The sequence below is a fragment of the Gopherus evgoodei genome, chromosome 2, assembly GCF_007399415.2.
Source record: "Gopherus evgoodei ecotype Sinaloan lineage chromosome 2, rGopEvg1_v1.p, whole genome shotgun sequence".
In the NCBI taxonomy this organism is placed as follows: domain Eukaryota; kingdom Metazoa; phylum Chordata; order Testudines; family Testudinidae; genus Gopherus; species Gopherus evgoodei.
Window position 1 is genome coordinate 248530592 of NC_044323.1, and position 15264 is coordinate 248545855.

At 43.7% G+C, this 15264-nt stretch overlaps 1 protein-coding gene across 3 annotated transcripts in view; it reads left to right on the forward strand.

Annotated features, from left to right (window-relative positions):
- Positions 1-15264, forward strand: part of WWP1 (WW domain containing E3 ubiquitin protein ligase 1) — a 160459-nt gene that overhangs the window by 60868 nt on the left and 84327 nt on the right. For all 3 annotated transcript variants that reach the window (XM_030553396.1, XM_030553398.1, XM_030553397.1), the window contains exon 8: positions 12243-12561. In XM_030553396.1, coding sequence (XP_030409256.1) covers positions 12243-12561 — 319 coding nt within the window. The remainder of the gene's footprint in view (positions 1-12242; positions 12562-15264) is intronic.

Genomic DNA, 15264 nt, shown 5'->3' on the forward strand with positions numbered 1-15264 from the left:
GTATAAGTTAGTTTAATTTTAAGTTCAATTCTCAGTGATGGTGGAACTGAAGAAAAAAGTAAAAGACAGCATTAAGGGATGCGCTTCTGCCAGTCATCTTCCTGGCATCAGATGACCTCACATTAGGCATCTTAAGTGCCTTGGTGAAGGTCAGTCTCTCCTTCTGGGTGTTTTGGGTGTGAAACTCCAACAAACAGTATGCAAGGAGATACAGAATAGACTGCAGGTGCTCCTGCTTTACAAAGTTCTTGCTACTAAGACATCTGGGTTCAGAAGATCATAAGATCCAAACACTAGGGGGCGTGTTTCAGTTCTGAGTGCCTTGTAAGGCTAAGGTTCCTAAAGGATCCTGGGGATCTATGTATTCTTTGGTTTCAACTCTTGTTCCTGTTCCTGTTCCATCAGTTCCTCCTGCTGGATATTGAAGGTAGCATCTCTTCAGTAGGCAGCTAAGGACTCTGTGATTAAGTTATCAGTTCTGACTGCCTAGGATCCAAAGGAAAAAGGCGAGGTAGAAGATGGCCACTGTTAGAAGTGCCAGATCCTGTGGGTCATATTTAATGTATCTATCTGATTTTGGATATGGCCTCTGCAGACCTTAGTCAGCTCTGCATTAGGCTTCTGTCATAAACAGATAGCTAAGGGTTAATGTCTCTTTCACCTGAAACACCTGACCAGAGAACCAATCAGGAAACCGGATTTTTTCAACCTTGGGTGGAGGGAAGTGTGTCTCTGAGTCTTTTGTCTGTCTGCCTGTTTCCTCTGAGCTTTGGAGAAGTAGTTCTATTTTCTAGTCTTCTGTTTCTAAGTGTAAGGACAAAGAGATCAGATAGTAAGTTCTATGGTTTCTTTTCTTTGGTATTTGCATGAATATAAGTGCTGGAAATGTTTTGATTTGTATTCTTTTTGAATAAGGCTGTTTATTCAATATTCTTTTAAGCAATTGACCCTGTGTTGTATCATCTTAATACAGAGAGAACATTTGTATTTTTTCTTTCTTTTTTATATAAAGTTTTCTTTTAAGACCTGTTGGAGTTTTTCTTTACTTCAGGGAAATTAAGTCTGTACTCACCAGGGAATTGGTGGGAGGAAGAAATCAAGGGGAGAGCTGTGTGTTGGATTGCTAGCCTGATTTTGCATTTCCTCTGGGTGAAGAGGAAAGTGCTTTTGTTCCAGGATTGGGAACGGAGAGGGGGACTCACTCTGCGTAGTTTCACAGAGCTTGTGTCTGTGTATCTCTCCAGGAGCACCTGGAGGGGGGAAGGGAATCAGGATTATTTCCCTTTGTTGTGAGACTCAAGGGATTTGGGTCTTGTGGTCCCCAGGGAAGGTTTTTCAGGGGGACCAGAGTGCCCCAAAACACTCTAATTTTTTGGGTGGTGGCAGCAGTACCAGGTCCAAGCTGGTAACTAAGCTTGGAGGTTTTCATGCTAACCCCCAAATTTTGGACGCTAAGGTCCAGAATCTGGGAATAAGGTTATGTCATGGTGGCAGTGGCGGGAGATAGACAGAATCCAGAAGCCAGTAGGAATATTATATTTTTCTTTTCTCTGCTAAGGGTTTTTTAGCAGAGAGAAACAGTTTGGTTTTAAAAGGGAACCAGAGAGAATTTTTTTTTTTTCTGCTCTCTCTAGCAGTTTGTGGTTTGCATGTTAAGCGAGAAGCCATTAGCAGACTATTGACAGTCTATTGTCACACAATAGCACTCCCATTGAGAGTCATACCAGCACTCTATATGCATGCAAATAAAGTGGTTTTTCTGGTTTCCCTTCATTGAACATTAGCTAGAGAGAGAAAAGGAAAAAAGCACTGTTGCTAGGCAGACTTCAGGAGGCAACAGAGAGCCTGCAGTTCAGAAGATAAACATCGGAGGGCACTCCAACACAAGAAAACAGGAACCATGACTTCTAAGGCAAGGATTGACGCCGAAGAACAAATCAAAGACGCTGAACACAGGCGACAGATGGAGATGAAAGAAAAGGAAGAAAGCCTCAAACTGGCAGCCTTCCAAAGAGAACAGGCAGCCCAAGAGGCAGCACACAAAAGAAAACTAGAAGAAGAAGAGGTGGCCTACCGAAGGAAACAAGCAGAAGATGAGGCAGCCCACCGCCGAGAAATGGAAAAGCACCAAAAAGAAATGGAAAAGCACCAAAAAGAAATGGAAAAGCACCAAAAAGAAATGGAAAAGCACCAAAAAGAAATGGAAAAACAACAAAAAGAAATGGAAAAACAACAAAAAGAGAATGAAGAGAAGGAAAAACAGAGAAAACATGAACTGGAGATGGCAAAAGCTGGGCTGCATGTGCCAGCCAACCCTAACAACCCGGCGCCAATTATTGCTCCCCAGCACAGGAAATTTCCCACCTACAAGGCAGGTGATGACACCGAGGCCTTCTTGGAAAATTTTGAAAGAGCCTGTCTTGGGTACAGCATCCCCGAAGACCAGTACATGGTAGAATTAAGGCCATACCTCAGTGGACCTTTAGCAGAGGTGGCAGCTGAAATGCCCAAGCCGCAAATGAATGACTATAAACTTTTTCAAACCAAGGCCAGATACAGGATGGGGATAACCCCAGATCATGCCCGTCGGCGCTTCAGAACCCAAAAATGGAAACCAGAGGTGTCATTTCCCAAACACGCCTACTACATTGCAAAAAACTATGAGGCCTGGTTAACAGGAAACAACATTCAAACCTTGGAAGAAGTGAACCTCCTCATACAAATGGAGCAGTTCTTGGATGGTGTTCCTGAAGACATCACACGGTACATACAAGATAGAAATCCCAAAACTATCGCTGAGGCGGGGGAGATTGGAGCCAAATGGATGGAACTGGCAGAAAGCAAAAAAGCTACTGTCAAGGGGAACGATTACCCCAGGGGGCACACAGACCATAAACCCTACAACCGAGGACAGCCAAAGACCCTCCATACCACCCAAGTAAAGCCACAGATACCCTACTCTTCAACCTCACCAGTCTCCAGTAACTCACCTCGGCCCAGTGAACCATCAGATGGAAGATGCTTTAAGTGTAATGAACCGGGACATATCAAGGCCAACTGTCCCAAGAACACCATGCGAGTGCAATTCATTACACCACCATCACACCAAAGATCCCCAGGCCCGGATGCCTCTCAAATACCCTTGGAGCGAAGGGAAAATTTGAGAGTGGGCGGAAAGAAGGTTACTGCGTGGAGAGACACGGGGGCACAAGTGTCAGCTATCCACCAATCCTTCGTTGACCCCAAATTCATCAACCCAAAGGCCAAAGTTACAATTTACCCCTTCATGTCACAAGCTGTAGACTTGCCTACAGCTCAACTGCCTGTCCAGTACAAAGGCTGGTCAAGAATGTGGACTTTTGCAGTCTATGACAATTATCCTATCCCCATGCTACTGGGGGAAGACTTGGCCAACCAGGTGAGGCGGGCCAAGAGAGTGGGAATGGTTACCCGTAGCCAAACCAGGCAAGCTTCCAGACCCATTCCTGTTCCTGAGCCGTCCACAGAAGCCCCGTCTGTGTTACCAGAGACCCAGACAGAGGCAGTGGACCCGGATTCCATGCCTACCACTGAAACAGCCACAGCATCTCCAGTCCCAGGCCCGGAACTGGAACAGCAACCAGCACCAGCAAGTGCAACCACATCTTCAAACTCAACGCCAGAGGGCGCCAGCGAGCCAGAACTGGCAGAAGCAAAAAACAGCCATACCCAAAAGGCTCAGCCAGAGCCTGAAATACCCTCAGGTGCACCAGCGGAGAGCGGTTCACCAGCAACGGAAACAACCCCATCACCTACATCGCTTCCAGAGGGACCAAGCCCAAGTCCACAGTCTGAGGAAGAACTGGTGACCCCAGCCTCAAGGGAACAGTTCCAGGCTGAGCAGGAAGCAGATGACAGCCTTCAGAAAGCGTGGGCGGCGGCACGGAGCACCCCACCGCCTCTCAGCTCTTCTAATCGATCCCGGTTTGTTATAGACCAAGGACTTTTATACAAGGAAATTCTTTCTGGTGGACACCGGGAAGAATGGCAGCCGCAAAAACAGTTGGTGGTTCCAACTAAGTACCGGGGGAAGCTCTTAAGCTTAGCCCATGATCATCCCAGTGGCCATGCTGGGGTGAACCGAACCAAGGACCGGTTGGGGAAGTCCTTCCACTGGGAGGGGATGGGCAAGGACGTTGCCAAGTATGTCCGGTCTTGTGAGGTATGCCAAAGAGTGGGAAAGCCTCAAGACCAGGTCAAGGCCCCTCTCCAGCCACTCCCCATAATTGAGGTCCCATTTCAGCGAGTAGCTGTGGATATTCTGGGCCCTTTCCCAAAAAAGACGCCCAGAGGAAAGCAGTACGTACTGACTTTAGTGGACTTTGCTACCCGATGGCCAGAAGCAGTAGCTCTAGGCAACACCAGGGCTAACACTGTGTGCCTGGCCCTAACAGACATCTTTGCCAGGGTAGGTTGGCCCTCTGACATCCTTACAGATTCAGGGTCTAATTTCCTGGCAGGGACCATGGAAAAACTGTGGGAAACTCATGGGGTGAATCACTTGGTTGCCACCCCGTACCACCATCAAACCAATGGCCTGGTGGAAAGGTTCAATGGAACTTTGGGGGCCATGATAAGAAAATTCATCAACGAATTCTCCAATAATTGGGACCTAGTGTTGCAGCAGTTGCTGTTTGCCTACAGGGCTGTACCACATCCCAGTTTAGGGTTTTCACCATTTGAACTTGTGTATGGTCACGAGGTTAAGGGGCCATTACAGTTGGTGAAGCAGCAATGGGAGGGGTTTACGCCTTCTCCAGGAACTAACATTCTGGACTTTGTAAGCAACCTACAAAGCACCCTCCGACACTCTTTAGCCCTTGCTAGAGAGAACCTAAAGGATGCTCAAGAAGAGCAAAAGGCCTGGTATGACAGACATGCCAGAGAACGTTCCTTCAAGGTAGGAGACCAGGTTATGGTCTTGAAGGCGCAACAGGCCCATAAGATGGAAGCATCATGGGAAGGGCCATTCACGGTCCAAGAGCGCCTGGGAGCTGTAAACTACCTCATAGCATTTCCCAATTCCTCACTAAAGCCTAAAGTGTACCATGTTAATTCTCTCAAGCCTTTCTATTCCAGAGACTTACAGGTTTGTCAGTTTACAGTCCAGGGAGATGATGCTGAGTGGCCTGACGGTGTCTACTACGACGGGAAAAAAGACGGTGGCGTGGAAGAGGTGAACCTCTCAACCACCCTGGAACGTCTGCAGCGGCAACAAATCAAGGAGCTGTGCACTAGCTTCGCCCCATTGTTCTCAGCCACCCCAGGACGGACTGAACGGGCATACCACTCCATTGATACAGGTAATGCTCACCCAATCAGAACCCCACCCTACCGGGTGTCTCCTCATGCCCAAGCTGCTATAGAACGGGAGATCCAGAACATGCTACAGATGGGTATAATCCGCTCATCTACCAGTGCATGGGCATCTCCAGTGGTTCTGGTACCCAAACCAGATGGGGAAATACGCTTTTGCGTGGACTACCGTAAGCTAAATGCGGTAACTCGTCCGGACAACTATCCAATGCCACGCACTGATGAGCTATTGGAAAAGTTGGGACGTGCCCAGTTCATCTCTACAATAGACTTAACCAAGGGGTACTGGCAAGTACCGCTAGATGAACCCGCCAAGGAGAGGTCAGCATTCGTCACCCATGCGGGGGTGTATGAATTCAATGTCCTTCCTTTCGGCCTTCGAAATGCGCCCGCCACCTTCCAGAGGCTGGTAGATGGTCTACTAGCTGGACTGGGAGAATTCGCAGTTGCCTACCTCGATGATGTGGCCATTTTTTCAGACTCCTGGCCAGAACACCTACTACACCTGGAAAAGGTCTTTGAGCGCATCAGGCAGGCAGGACTAACTGTTAAGGCCAAAAAGTGTCAAATAGGCCAAAACAGAGTGACTTACCTGGGGCACCAGGTGGGTCGAGGAACCATAAACCCCCTACAGGCCAAGGTGCATGCTATCCAAAAGTGGCCTGTCCCAAGGTCAAAAAAACAGGTCCAATCCTTCTTAGGCTTGGCCGGATACTACAGGCGATTTGTACCACACTACAGCCAAATCGCTGCCCCATTGACCGACCTAACCAAAAAGACCCAGCCAAATGCCGTTAAGTGGACTAATGAGTGTCAAAAAGCCTTTACCCAGCTTAAGGCAACGCTCATGTCTGACCCTGTACTCAGGGCCCCGGACTTTGACAAGCCATTCCTAGTAACCACGGATGCATCTGAGCGTGGTATAGGAGCAGTACTCATGCAGGAAGCAACAGATCACAACTTCCATCCTGTCGTGTTCCTCAGCAAGAAACTGTCTGAGAGGGAAAGTCACTGGTCAGTCAGTGAAAAGGAATGCTATGCCATTGTGTACGCCCTGGAAAAGCTACGCCCATATGTTTGGGGACGGCGGTTCCAACTACAAACTGACCATGCTGCACTAAAGTGGCTTCATACTGCCAAGGGGAACAACAAGAAACTTCTTCGGTGGAGTTTAGCTCTCCAAGATTTTGATTTTGAAATTCAACACATCACAGGAGCTTCTAACAAAGTTGCTGATGCACTCTCCCGTGAGAGTTTCCCAGAATCCAGTAGTTAAAAAGTGTTCTTAAAATGTAAAAGTCTGTTAGTTATATACTTAGTAGTATATGTAAAGGTGCATGTGTTGTATTAATCTGTTTATTTTCAAGTTCTAGAAGGAAATTGCCGCCAGTGAGCTTCCCCACTGTCTGCAATTTGGGGGGCGTGTCATAAACAGATAGCTAAGGGTTAATGTCTCTTTCACCTGAAACACCTGACCAGAGAACCAATCAGGAAACCGGATTTTTTCAACCTTGGGTGGAGGGAAGTGTGTCTCTGAGTCTTTTGTCTGTCTGCCTGTTTCCTCTGAGCTTTGGAGAAGTAGTTCTATTTTCTAGTCTTCTGTTTCTAAGTGTAAGGACAAAGAGATCAGATAGTAAGTTCTATGGTTTCTTTTCTTTGGTATTTGCATGAATATAAGTGCTGGAAATGTTTTGATTTGTATTCTTTTTGAATAAGGCTGTTTATTCAATATTCTTTTAAGCAATTGACCCTGTGTTGTATCATCTTAATACAGAGAGAACATTTGTATTTTTTCTTTCTTTTTTATATAAAGTTTTCTTTTAAGACCTGTTGGAGTTTTTCTTTACTTCAGGGAAATTAAGTCTGTACTCACCAGGGAATTGGTGGGAGGAAGAAATCAAGGGGAGAGCTGTGTGTTGGATTGCTAGCCTGATTTTGCATTTCCTCTGGGTGAAGAGGAAAGTGCTTTTGTTCCAGGATTGGGAACGGAGAGGGGGACTCACTCTGCGTAGTTTCACAGAGCTTGTGTCTGTGTATCTCTCCAGGAGCACCTGGAGGGGGGAAGGGAATCAGGATTATTTCCCTTTGTTGTGAGACTCAAGGGATTTGGGTCTTGTGGTCCCCAGGGAAGGTTTTTCAGGGGGACCAGAGTGCCCCAAAACACTCTAATTTTTTGGGTGGTGGCAGCAGTACCAGGTCCAAGCTGGTAACTAAGCTTGGAGGTTTTCATGCTAACCCCCAAATTTTGGACGCTAAGGTCCAGAATCTGGGAATAAGGTTATGTCAGCTTCATGTTCAAGGGTTATGAAATTGAACCTCTCTCTGGATCCAATGATGCTTAAGCCTGTAAGACTGCCACTATTGCCCATTCCTGTTCTTGTGCTGATGTCTAATCTGAAGACCATTACTGTCATGGCAGATGTTCACTGTTCAGGATCTGATCATCAGACCTGAATATGAGATCATTGGAGGAGAGGAAGAGAGGGATTTCATCAGTTCAGATTTTTAAATCCCGTTCACTTAGAAAGATGAGTAGAATAGAAGATATTCAGTCTTTTTCCAGATCCATCTTTGCCCCCTCCTCCTAAGACTCCAACAGGACCTCCAGGCAGATCCCTCTTATCTTTTATGTCTCTGCATCCTCTTGTGAGATCCATAGCAGATCCAAGGTTGGATCCACAGTTAGAGGAGGAGTCGAAAGACCTGAATTGTCCAGATTTATGTAACTGAAGTTTGACTGACCTCAGTCTTTTGGACAGTTTGTACTTCCTCATCCTATAGCAGAGGTTGGCAAACTTTATGGCCTGAGGGCAACATCTGGGTATGGAAATTGTGTGGTGGGCCATGAATGCTCATGAAATTAATAATTCATGTTCAATCAGGGACAACATAAGTTTATTTCAAAATCAACACTACTGCACTACATAAGTCTGGTCGTTTTCATGTTTATTGCTGTCTTCTTTATGATCTGTAATCAGTTTTGTTGAATCATCAGTATTTCTCCATTTGACCATGGCAATAACCAAAATATATTCAAACTATTTTAGCTTCAAAATAAACCATAATTAAGCAATGTTATTGTTAAACAATTTAACTCTGAAGAATACTTATTCAAATAAACTTTATTAAAGATGCATTTTAGTGGGGAAAAAAACATAAAGCCTTACTTACTATTATAAATATACCATCATAACAACGTATTACAATAATTAAACCAATCTTACCATGCCCTCTTTGATTAATGTGAACAATACAGCTGCTCACCCTTCTTTACAATGGCATCAAAGTCATTCTCATTGTGGAAATCTACAATACTGAGCTGAGATGCTGGTCAGTTAACTGTTATCTGTAGTGAGATTTGTTGTAATTCAGTAGGGGAAATGTTTGTTAACATGCATAAGTGGAGCCGAACAAAACAAGGATTTTCTGTGCCACTTATGGATATTTGGGAACTTTGTTTCACTCAAGGAGACATAAAACTCATCCAGTTTTTCTGAATTGTACTTTTTCTTCAAGATGGAATCTCACTGGAGATCAGTGTAATTGATTAGTGTCTTCTCTATCTTAAAGTCAGAGAATCGATGAGAAAATTCTCTGTGCAAGTAGCTCAAAATTTTGCTGTACTTTTCTGTCTGCTCTGGCGACACTTCCAAGTATTTCAGTGTTGAAAAGTGAGTGAACATTTTGTCCTTAATTTGTTTTGAAAACAAAACTAACTTGACTTTGAAACATGTCACACTAGAATTCAATTCATGTACAAACACATTCTTTCCTTGCAGCTTCACATTAAATTCATTTAAATGTGCCAACATATCCACACTAAAAGCGAGGTTGCACACCCAGTTTGAACTATTTAATTCAGGGAAATAATTTTCTTTCTCCTATATCTCCAGAAAAGTGCAAATTTCATCTCTGAGCTCCCATACTCATTGGAATACCTTTCCTAAGCTGAGCCAGCGGACATTTGTATGATGAAGTCCTGGTGTTCAGCATCCGTGTCTTCAAGAAGAGAAATGAATTGCCAATGATTAAGCTCCTCTCTCTAACGTAGTTCACTATTTTCACTACTATGCGAACAACAGGATCAAAGTCCAGGACATTTTTGCAGAGGGCCTCCGATGTATAAATACAGTACAGAAAAATCACACTTTATCAGGGTTGCCTTTTATTTTGTCCTGAATTCTTTTAAAAAGTCCTACATTTTTCACAGTTAGATTTGGTGATCCATCTTTGGTTACATTTACCAGTTTACTCCAGGGGAGCTTCAGCTTTTCAAGACAACCAGACACTGTCTCGTATAAATCCGATCCCTTAGTTGTGCATTTCATTGATTCCACTGATAAAAATTCCTCTGTGGTTTTAAATTTGTCGTCAGTTCCTCTGACAAAAATCAATAACTGTGCTGTGTCCTTAATGTTAGTGCTGTCATCGAGAGCTAATGAAAACAATATAAAGCCCTGTGCTTTCTTGTTCAATGCAGAAGTCAAATGTTCATCAATCACTTCTACTCGGCGAGTAACAGTTCTTCATGACAAACTAAAGTTGTTTTGGTATTCCGGGCACAGCATGCCAGCAACATCAACCATACATTCTTTCAAAAACTCCCCTTCAGCAAAAGGCTTATTTTGTTTAGCAATTTTAAACGCCAGAACGTAACTTGCCTTTATAATGGCTTCCTGAACTGTAGATTGTTGAGCTTTCAGGTTTGTGGTGAGTTTCTCAGTGTTTCTTGCCCTTTCCTCAGTTGTTAAATTGCTGCCATAATTAGGATGTTTCGTTGAAAAATAGCGATCCAAATTTTACTCCTCAAACACTGCGATGCTTTCCTGATAAATCAAGCATACAGCCTTTGAGTTCAGGTTTGTGAACAAATATTTTGCATTCTATTCTTTGTTGAAAACCTGACACTCGCTGTCCTTTCCTTTTTTATTTTTTTGCAGCGCTCATTTTTGAAAGGGAAAAGAAAATCCTAACTGCTGCCCTTATTTCAAACTTCTGTTTTAAAGATTGCATGCACTTCATGCAGGGCTTCATTTTCAAAAGAGGTGCCACACCAACTGTTTTTTTTTAAATCAGAAAAGACACGCGCCAGGGGCATAGCCACGGTTGGGCCTGGGCAGGCCTTGGCCCATGCACTTATCATCCAGGCCCACCCCATCACTTGTCCCACTCCGCCAGCGCTCCAGCCGGGTAGCGGGGTTGGGAGCTTGCCCCGCTCCCCCCATCTGCCTGGTGCTCCTTCTGGGGAGTGGTTTGCAAGCTGCTCACCCTGCTCCCAGGCGGGAACGGCAGAGCAGAGCAAGCCGCTGACCGAACTCCCACGTGGGAGTGTCGGAGTTCGAGGGCTGGATTAAAAACTCTGATGGGCTGGACGCAGCCTGCGGGCCATAGCTTGCCCACCCCTGTCCTATAGGTATGTTCCTGGATTCCAACTACTAGAGGGACTGGTAGTCCTGGGCTCTGTGGCTTTATTGGGCTTTGCAGTTAGTGTTCTTAAGTCATCTACCTTATGGATGGAGTAGGGAAATTCTGATTGGCAAGGATCTGACTGTTGAGAAATCTTTGGATCCAGTTCCACCGGATCTGTCTGCAGTTCAGAGAGTGATGCCTGACACTTTGTCTGAGGAAGAGGATGAGGATCTAGTGCCTCATTTTGATTACAACTTTTGAACACGGTTGTTTAAATAGAACTAAAGATTTTAGGTCTTCTGGTTATTTGTTCATTCTACTAAGAATCATACGGGTTACAATTTATCTGCTAAGATACAGATTTCCAGTTGCATGAAACTGTGTTTCCTTAAATGCCACAAGTTAGCAGCAGTCACTATGCCTAAAGTTGTGACATCTCATTCAATGAGAGCCATGGCAGGATCTTTTGTTTGTCTTAAACATGTTCCTATTGGGGAAATCTGTAAGGCTGCTTCTTGGAAGTCACTTTGTTTACTAAACATTATGCTTTGGATTTGGCTTGAAGAGTGAGTGCTAGATTTGGTGGAGTAGTGCTTCAATTGTTTTTAATAATCATAGAAAATCATAGAAGATTAGGATTGGAAGAGACCTCAGGCGGTCATCTACTCCAACCCCCTGCTCAAGTCTGTTCCCTCCTCCTGAGTTTTTCAGCACTCCTTGCCAAACTGTTCCTAAGTGGGAATATATGGAGTCACTCAAAAAAGAAATGAAGGTTACTTGTAACCAGAGTTGTTTGAATGCTTGTCAGATCCATTCCAAGTCTGCACATCTTACTTGTATGGACATGAGCAACACATCTTGAAAAACAACAGTTACAAAAAATAGGTAATCGTTATTTCTTTCAGATGACTCTGAACATTCATACTTCCTGCTCATCCTCCCTTCTTCCTCGGTTCTATTTTGGTTTCTCTGGGTCAGCAGTTGGAAGGAACTGAGGTGGTAGTGGGCACAATGCTTCCTTATATAGCTTTGCCATCAGAACATTTAAAGACACTGAGGGAAGGAGGAGAGGATACACATGCGCTCCAACAGGTAATGCTTGGAGAATGTTCTACCGTTAGGCTTCACTGGTCGCTTTACCCATATTGTGAATATACAGAGTCATCTTGAACTCTGGTTGCAAGGAACCAGCCTTCGTTTATTTACGTATATAAACTAGAGTTTAAGTAAATTATCTTACGCTCACAATGAATTGGGGATTGGCTAAAGGTCTGTAATACGGGTAGGGGAAGCACCACCTTCGTTGAAGAAGCTGCCTTCTGTTCCATTTTATTTAGCTCATTAGAATTTAGAAGGTGTAACCTTAAAATGCATTTCTTCTGTCAGTGGATGAAATTTACATCATGTTTATCATTTAAAAATAAATTGTATCAGAAAGCTATCTGCTGTATAAAATGTTTTTACTTTGTACTTCCCAGTTAATGGTGAGTCATCGTCATCTGCACTGGAAGCTGATAATTCTGCCTCTGAGGCTTTTATGGGTTCTGTAGAAACCCCCATGTCTACAGATTGCACTAACACAACAGACGCAATTAGTTACTCCGAAAACAGCACATCTTCTACAGTTCCCATTGTGTCTGCTGGACTTGAAGCTGTAACTACCACAAACTCTGAATCCTCTAATACCAGAAGCAGCACTACTGCAGAAGCAGCAAAACCAAGGGAATCTTCAAGTGCATCTGGGGAACCTGTGAGACAGCAGACTGGTAGTACCAGTACAGAACCTTTGCCACCAGGGTATGTGGGCTTGGTTTTAATTAATAATATGATCTAATCCTATGTGGCCTGAACACATTTATATATAGACACAGATTTTATTACGGCTCTGGATTGCCAAATACAGTCCAGTTGGCTGAGACATAGTTATTTGATCTAAAATAGTTTTGCGGTATTGCAGTCCTAACTGGGGTGGCAGCTTTTGGTGCCAGAAACTAATAACAGGCTGCTCGTTTGCTGAAACAGTGATATGACTTATATAGAAGAGCCTCAAGACATTCTGGGCAAAAAGAATCTTTATTTGAGATATTAAAACTTATTCCACACTTGGGACATAGTTCCTTGCTCATCTACTTTTTAAGCTTGTTACATATATAGGGATCAAGAAGTGTGTGTGTCTGGGGGAGAGAATGCAGTAAAAATATCTTGAAAATACTTTAGACATTAACAGGGGTATGTGGAGTTGTGTCCCCAAAATGTTCTGAATACAAATAACATTGTAAAGGGGGTGCGGGGGTGTATGTATGTGTAAAAAGGATAGAAATTATGCAATTCCAAGTTAGTCATGGTGCTTGCAACTACTGCATTAACACGGAAGCTGTCCTATTAGCTGTCACATGACTTCACAAACGAGAATTGAGAGGTGCTTACTGAAGTTAACTGAAACTGAAGCACATATTAAGGACATACTAAAACATAAGATAACTGGAATTTTTAACTTTTGTGGAAATACGTTGTCTCCTTGAGTGGAAAATATTACTTCAGTTGCAATGTTTATTTACTGTTGTTCCCCGATCTATTGATTACTGCTTCAGTGGAACTTAGACTTATACTTAAAAGTGCACTCTGCCCCTTGCACTTAGCCAGTTTCATTACTTCCTTATCCCCTGCTTCCTGTGTTTGGTGCCTTAATAAGCTACAGGGGGTCTACTTGCTCCTCTCTGCACCATGCTTCCACTAGGACAGGGGTGCCTCCATTGGAAGCCCCATCTCCAGCTAATGCTTTTGCACTTTTACATGAGACGTGTCACATCATACCCCATGGGTTTGGGTGCGCAAAGACATCCTGCCTGTACTCCTGAATTGAACCTCTGCCACACTTCTTAATATATGTTAACATAAAACTTCTAATGCTGTGGTTAAACAGCGTGGCCACAGTCTTGTCCTCTGGGCTCTTTGTTCAATGTGGAGAAATGAGTTAGACTAAGTTTGAGTTTCTGGGCTAGATTCACAAAATACCAGAAGGTATGAGGGGGATCTTCCTTCTATAACCTTTAGCCCAGTGGTTAGAGTGCTCTCGTGGAATGCTAGAGAGAGGATTTGAACTTGAGTCTCTCACATTGCAGGACAGTGTCCTAGCTACTGTGCTAAGGGATGGGATGCTCTGTTGTGGGTCTTATTCAGTCTGTCCTGTTGGAGTTGTTCCATTTTTTATAAATAAATAGTCTTTGGAGCAAGGACTTGAACTTGCGTTTCCCACACCCGAAGTGAGAACCCTAACCACGAGGCTATAGAGTCATTCTTATGTTCTTTCTCTAGCTGTATGACTACTGCCACAGTTCTGGGGGTGACCCTGTTTAGGGTGATGAAACTCCACTGAAGCTTTGCACACCGCTAGTGGGAGGAAGAAGGGTTGTATGTGCTGTAGAACAGTAGTGATGTGTCCAGTGGATCAATGCGGTCATATCCAGTGACCTCAAAACACTCTGTGTGTGGGGTGGGAGAAAGAGACAGGATAACTGCTCTACAAAGTCATTAGTATTGGTTTTGAAGTGGCCTAAATGCTAGTTACTGCTGGTTGGAGGTGAAAATTCCATAAATAGATTTTAAGGCCAGGAGAGACCATGAGATTATCTAATCTGATCTCTTTATACTACAGGCCCTTAAATTTCACCCAGTTACCCCTGTATTGAGTCTAATAATTTGCGTGTTGACTTAAGCATACCTTCCAGAAAAGTATTTAGTATTGATCTGAAGACTTCAAGAGATGAAGAATCCAACACTTGCATTGGTAGTTCGTTAATCAGCCTTCACTGTTAAAATTTGTCCCTTTTTAGCTTCCAGTCATTGGTTCTTGTTATATCTTTTCTCAGCTAACGAGCCTTTTGGTACCTGGTATTTTCTCCCTATGAATGTACTGTAATCAAGTCACCTCTCAATTTCTTTTTTGATAACCTGAACAGATTTTACTCTTTAGGTCTCTCACTCTAAGGCATTTTATCCAGCCTTCCAATCACCCTCTCCATTTTTTCAGTATAGTTTTTAAAATGTGCTCACCAGAACTGTATGTCTCTCCAGTGCCATATACAGAAGTAAAATCGTTGCTCTGCTCTTACTTGTGCTAAGCCCCTGTTTACACATCCAAGGATCATATTAGCCTTTTTTACCACAACATCATGTTTGTCCTCTATGACCCTTTAAGCCTTTTCAGAGCCACTGCTTTCTAAGATGCAGTTTCACATTTTGTAAGTATGAACAGTATTCTTTGTTTCAATATGTATGAAAGGCTGTATTAAAATGCATGTTGTTTGAACAGGTCCAGCTTTACCAAGTGCTCCAGATTGTGTTATATAACTCCCCTCTCCTCATCTTTATTTACCATTTGCAGTTCCTCAGCTTCATGTGATTCCCTGAGTGCATAGTTTATATACTTAGGTTTTGCAGTCTAAAAAGTTGACCTTTAGAGAATTGAGTACTTACAGGCATTGAACTTGTGCTTCGAGT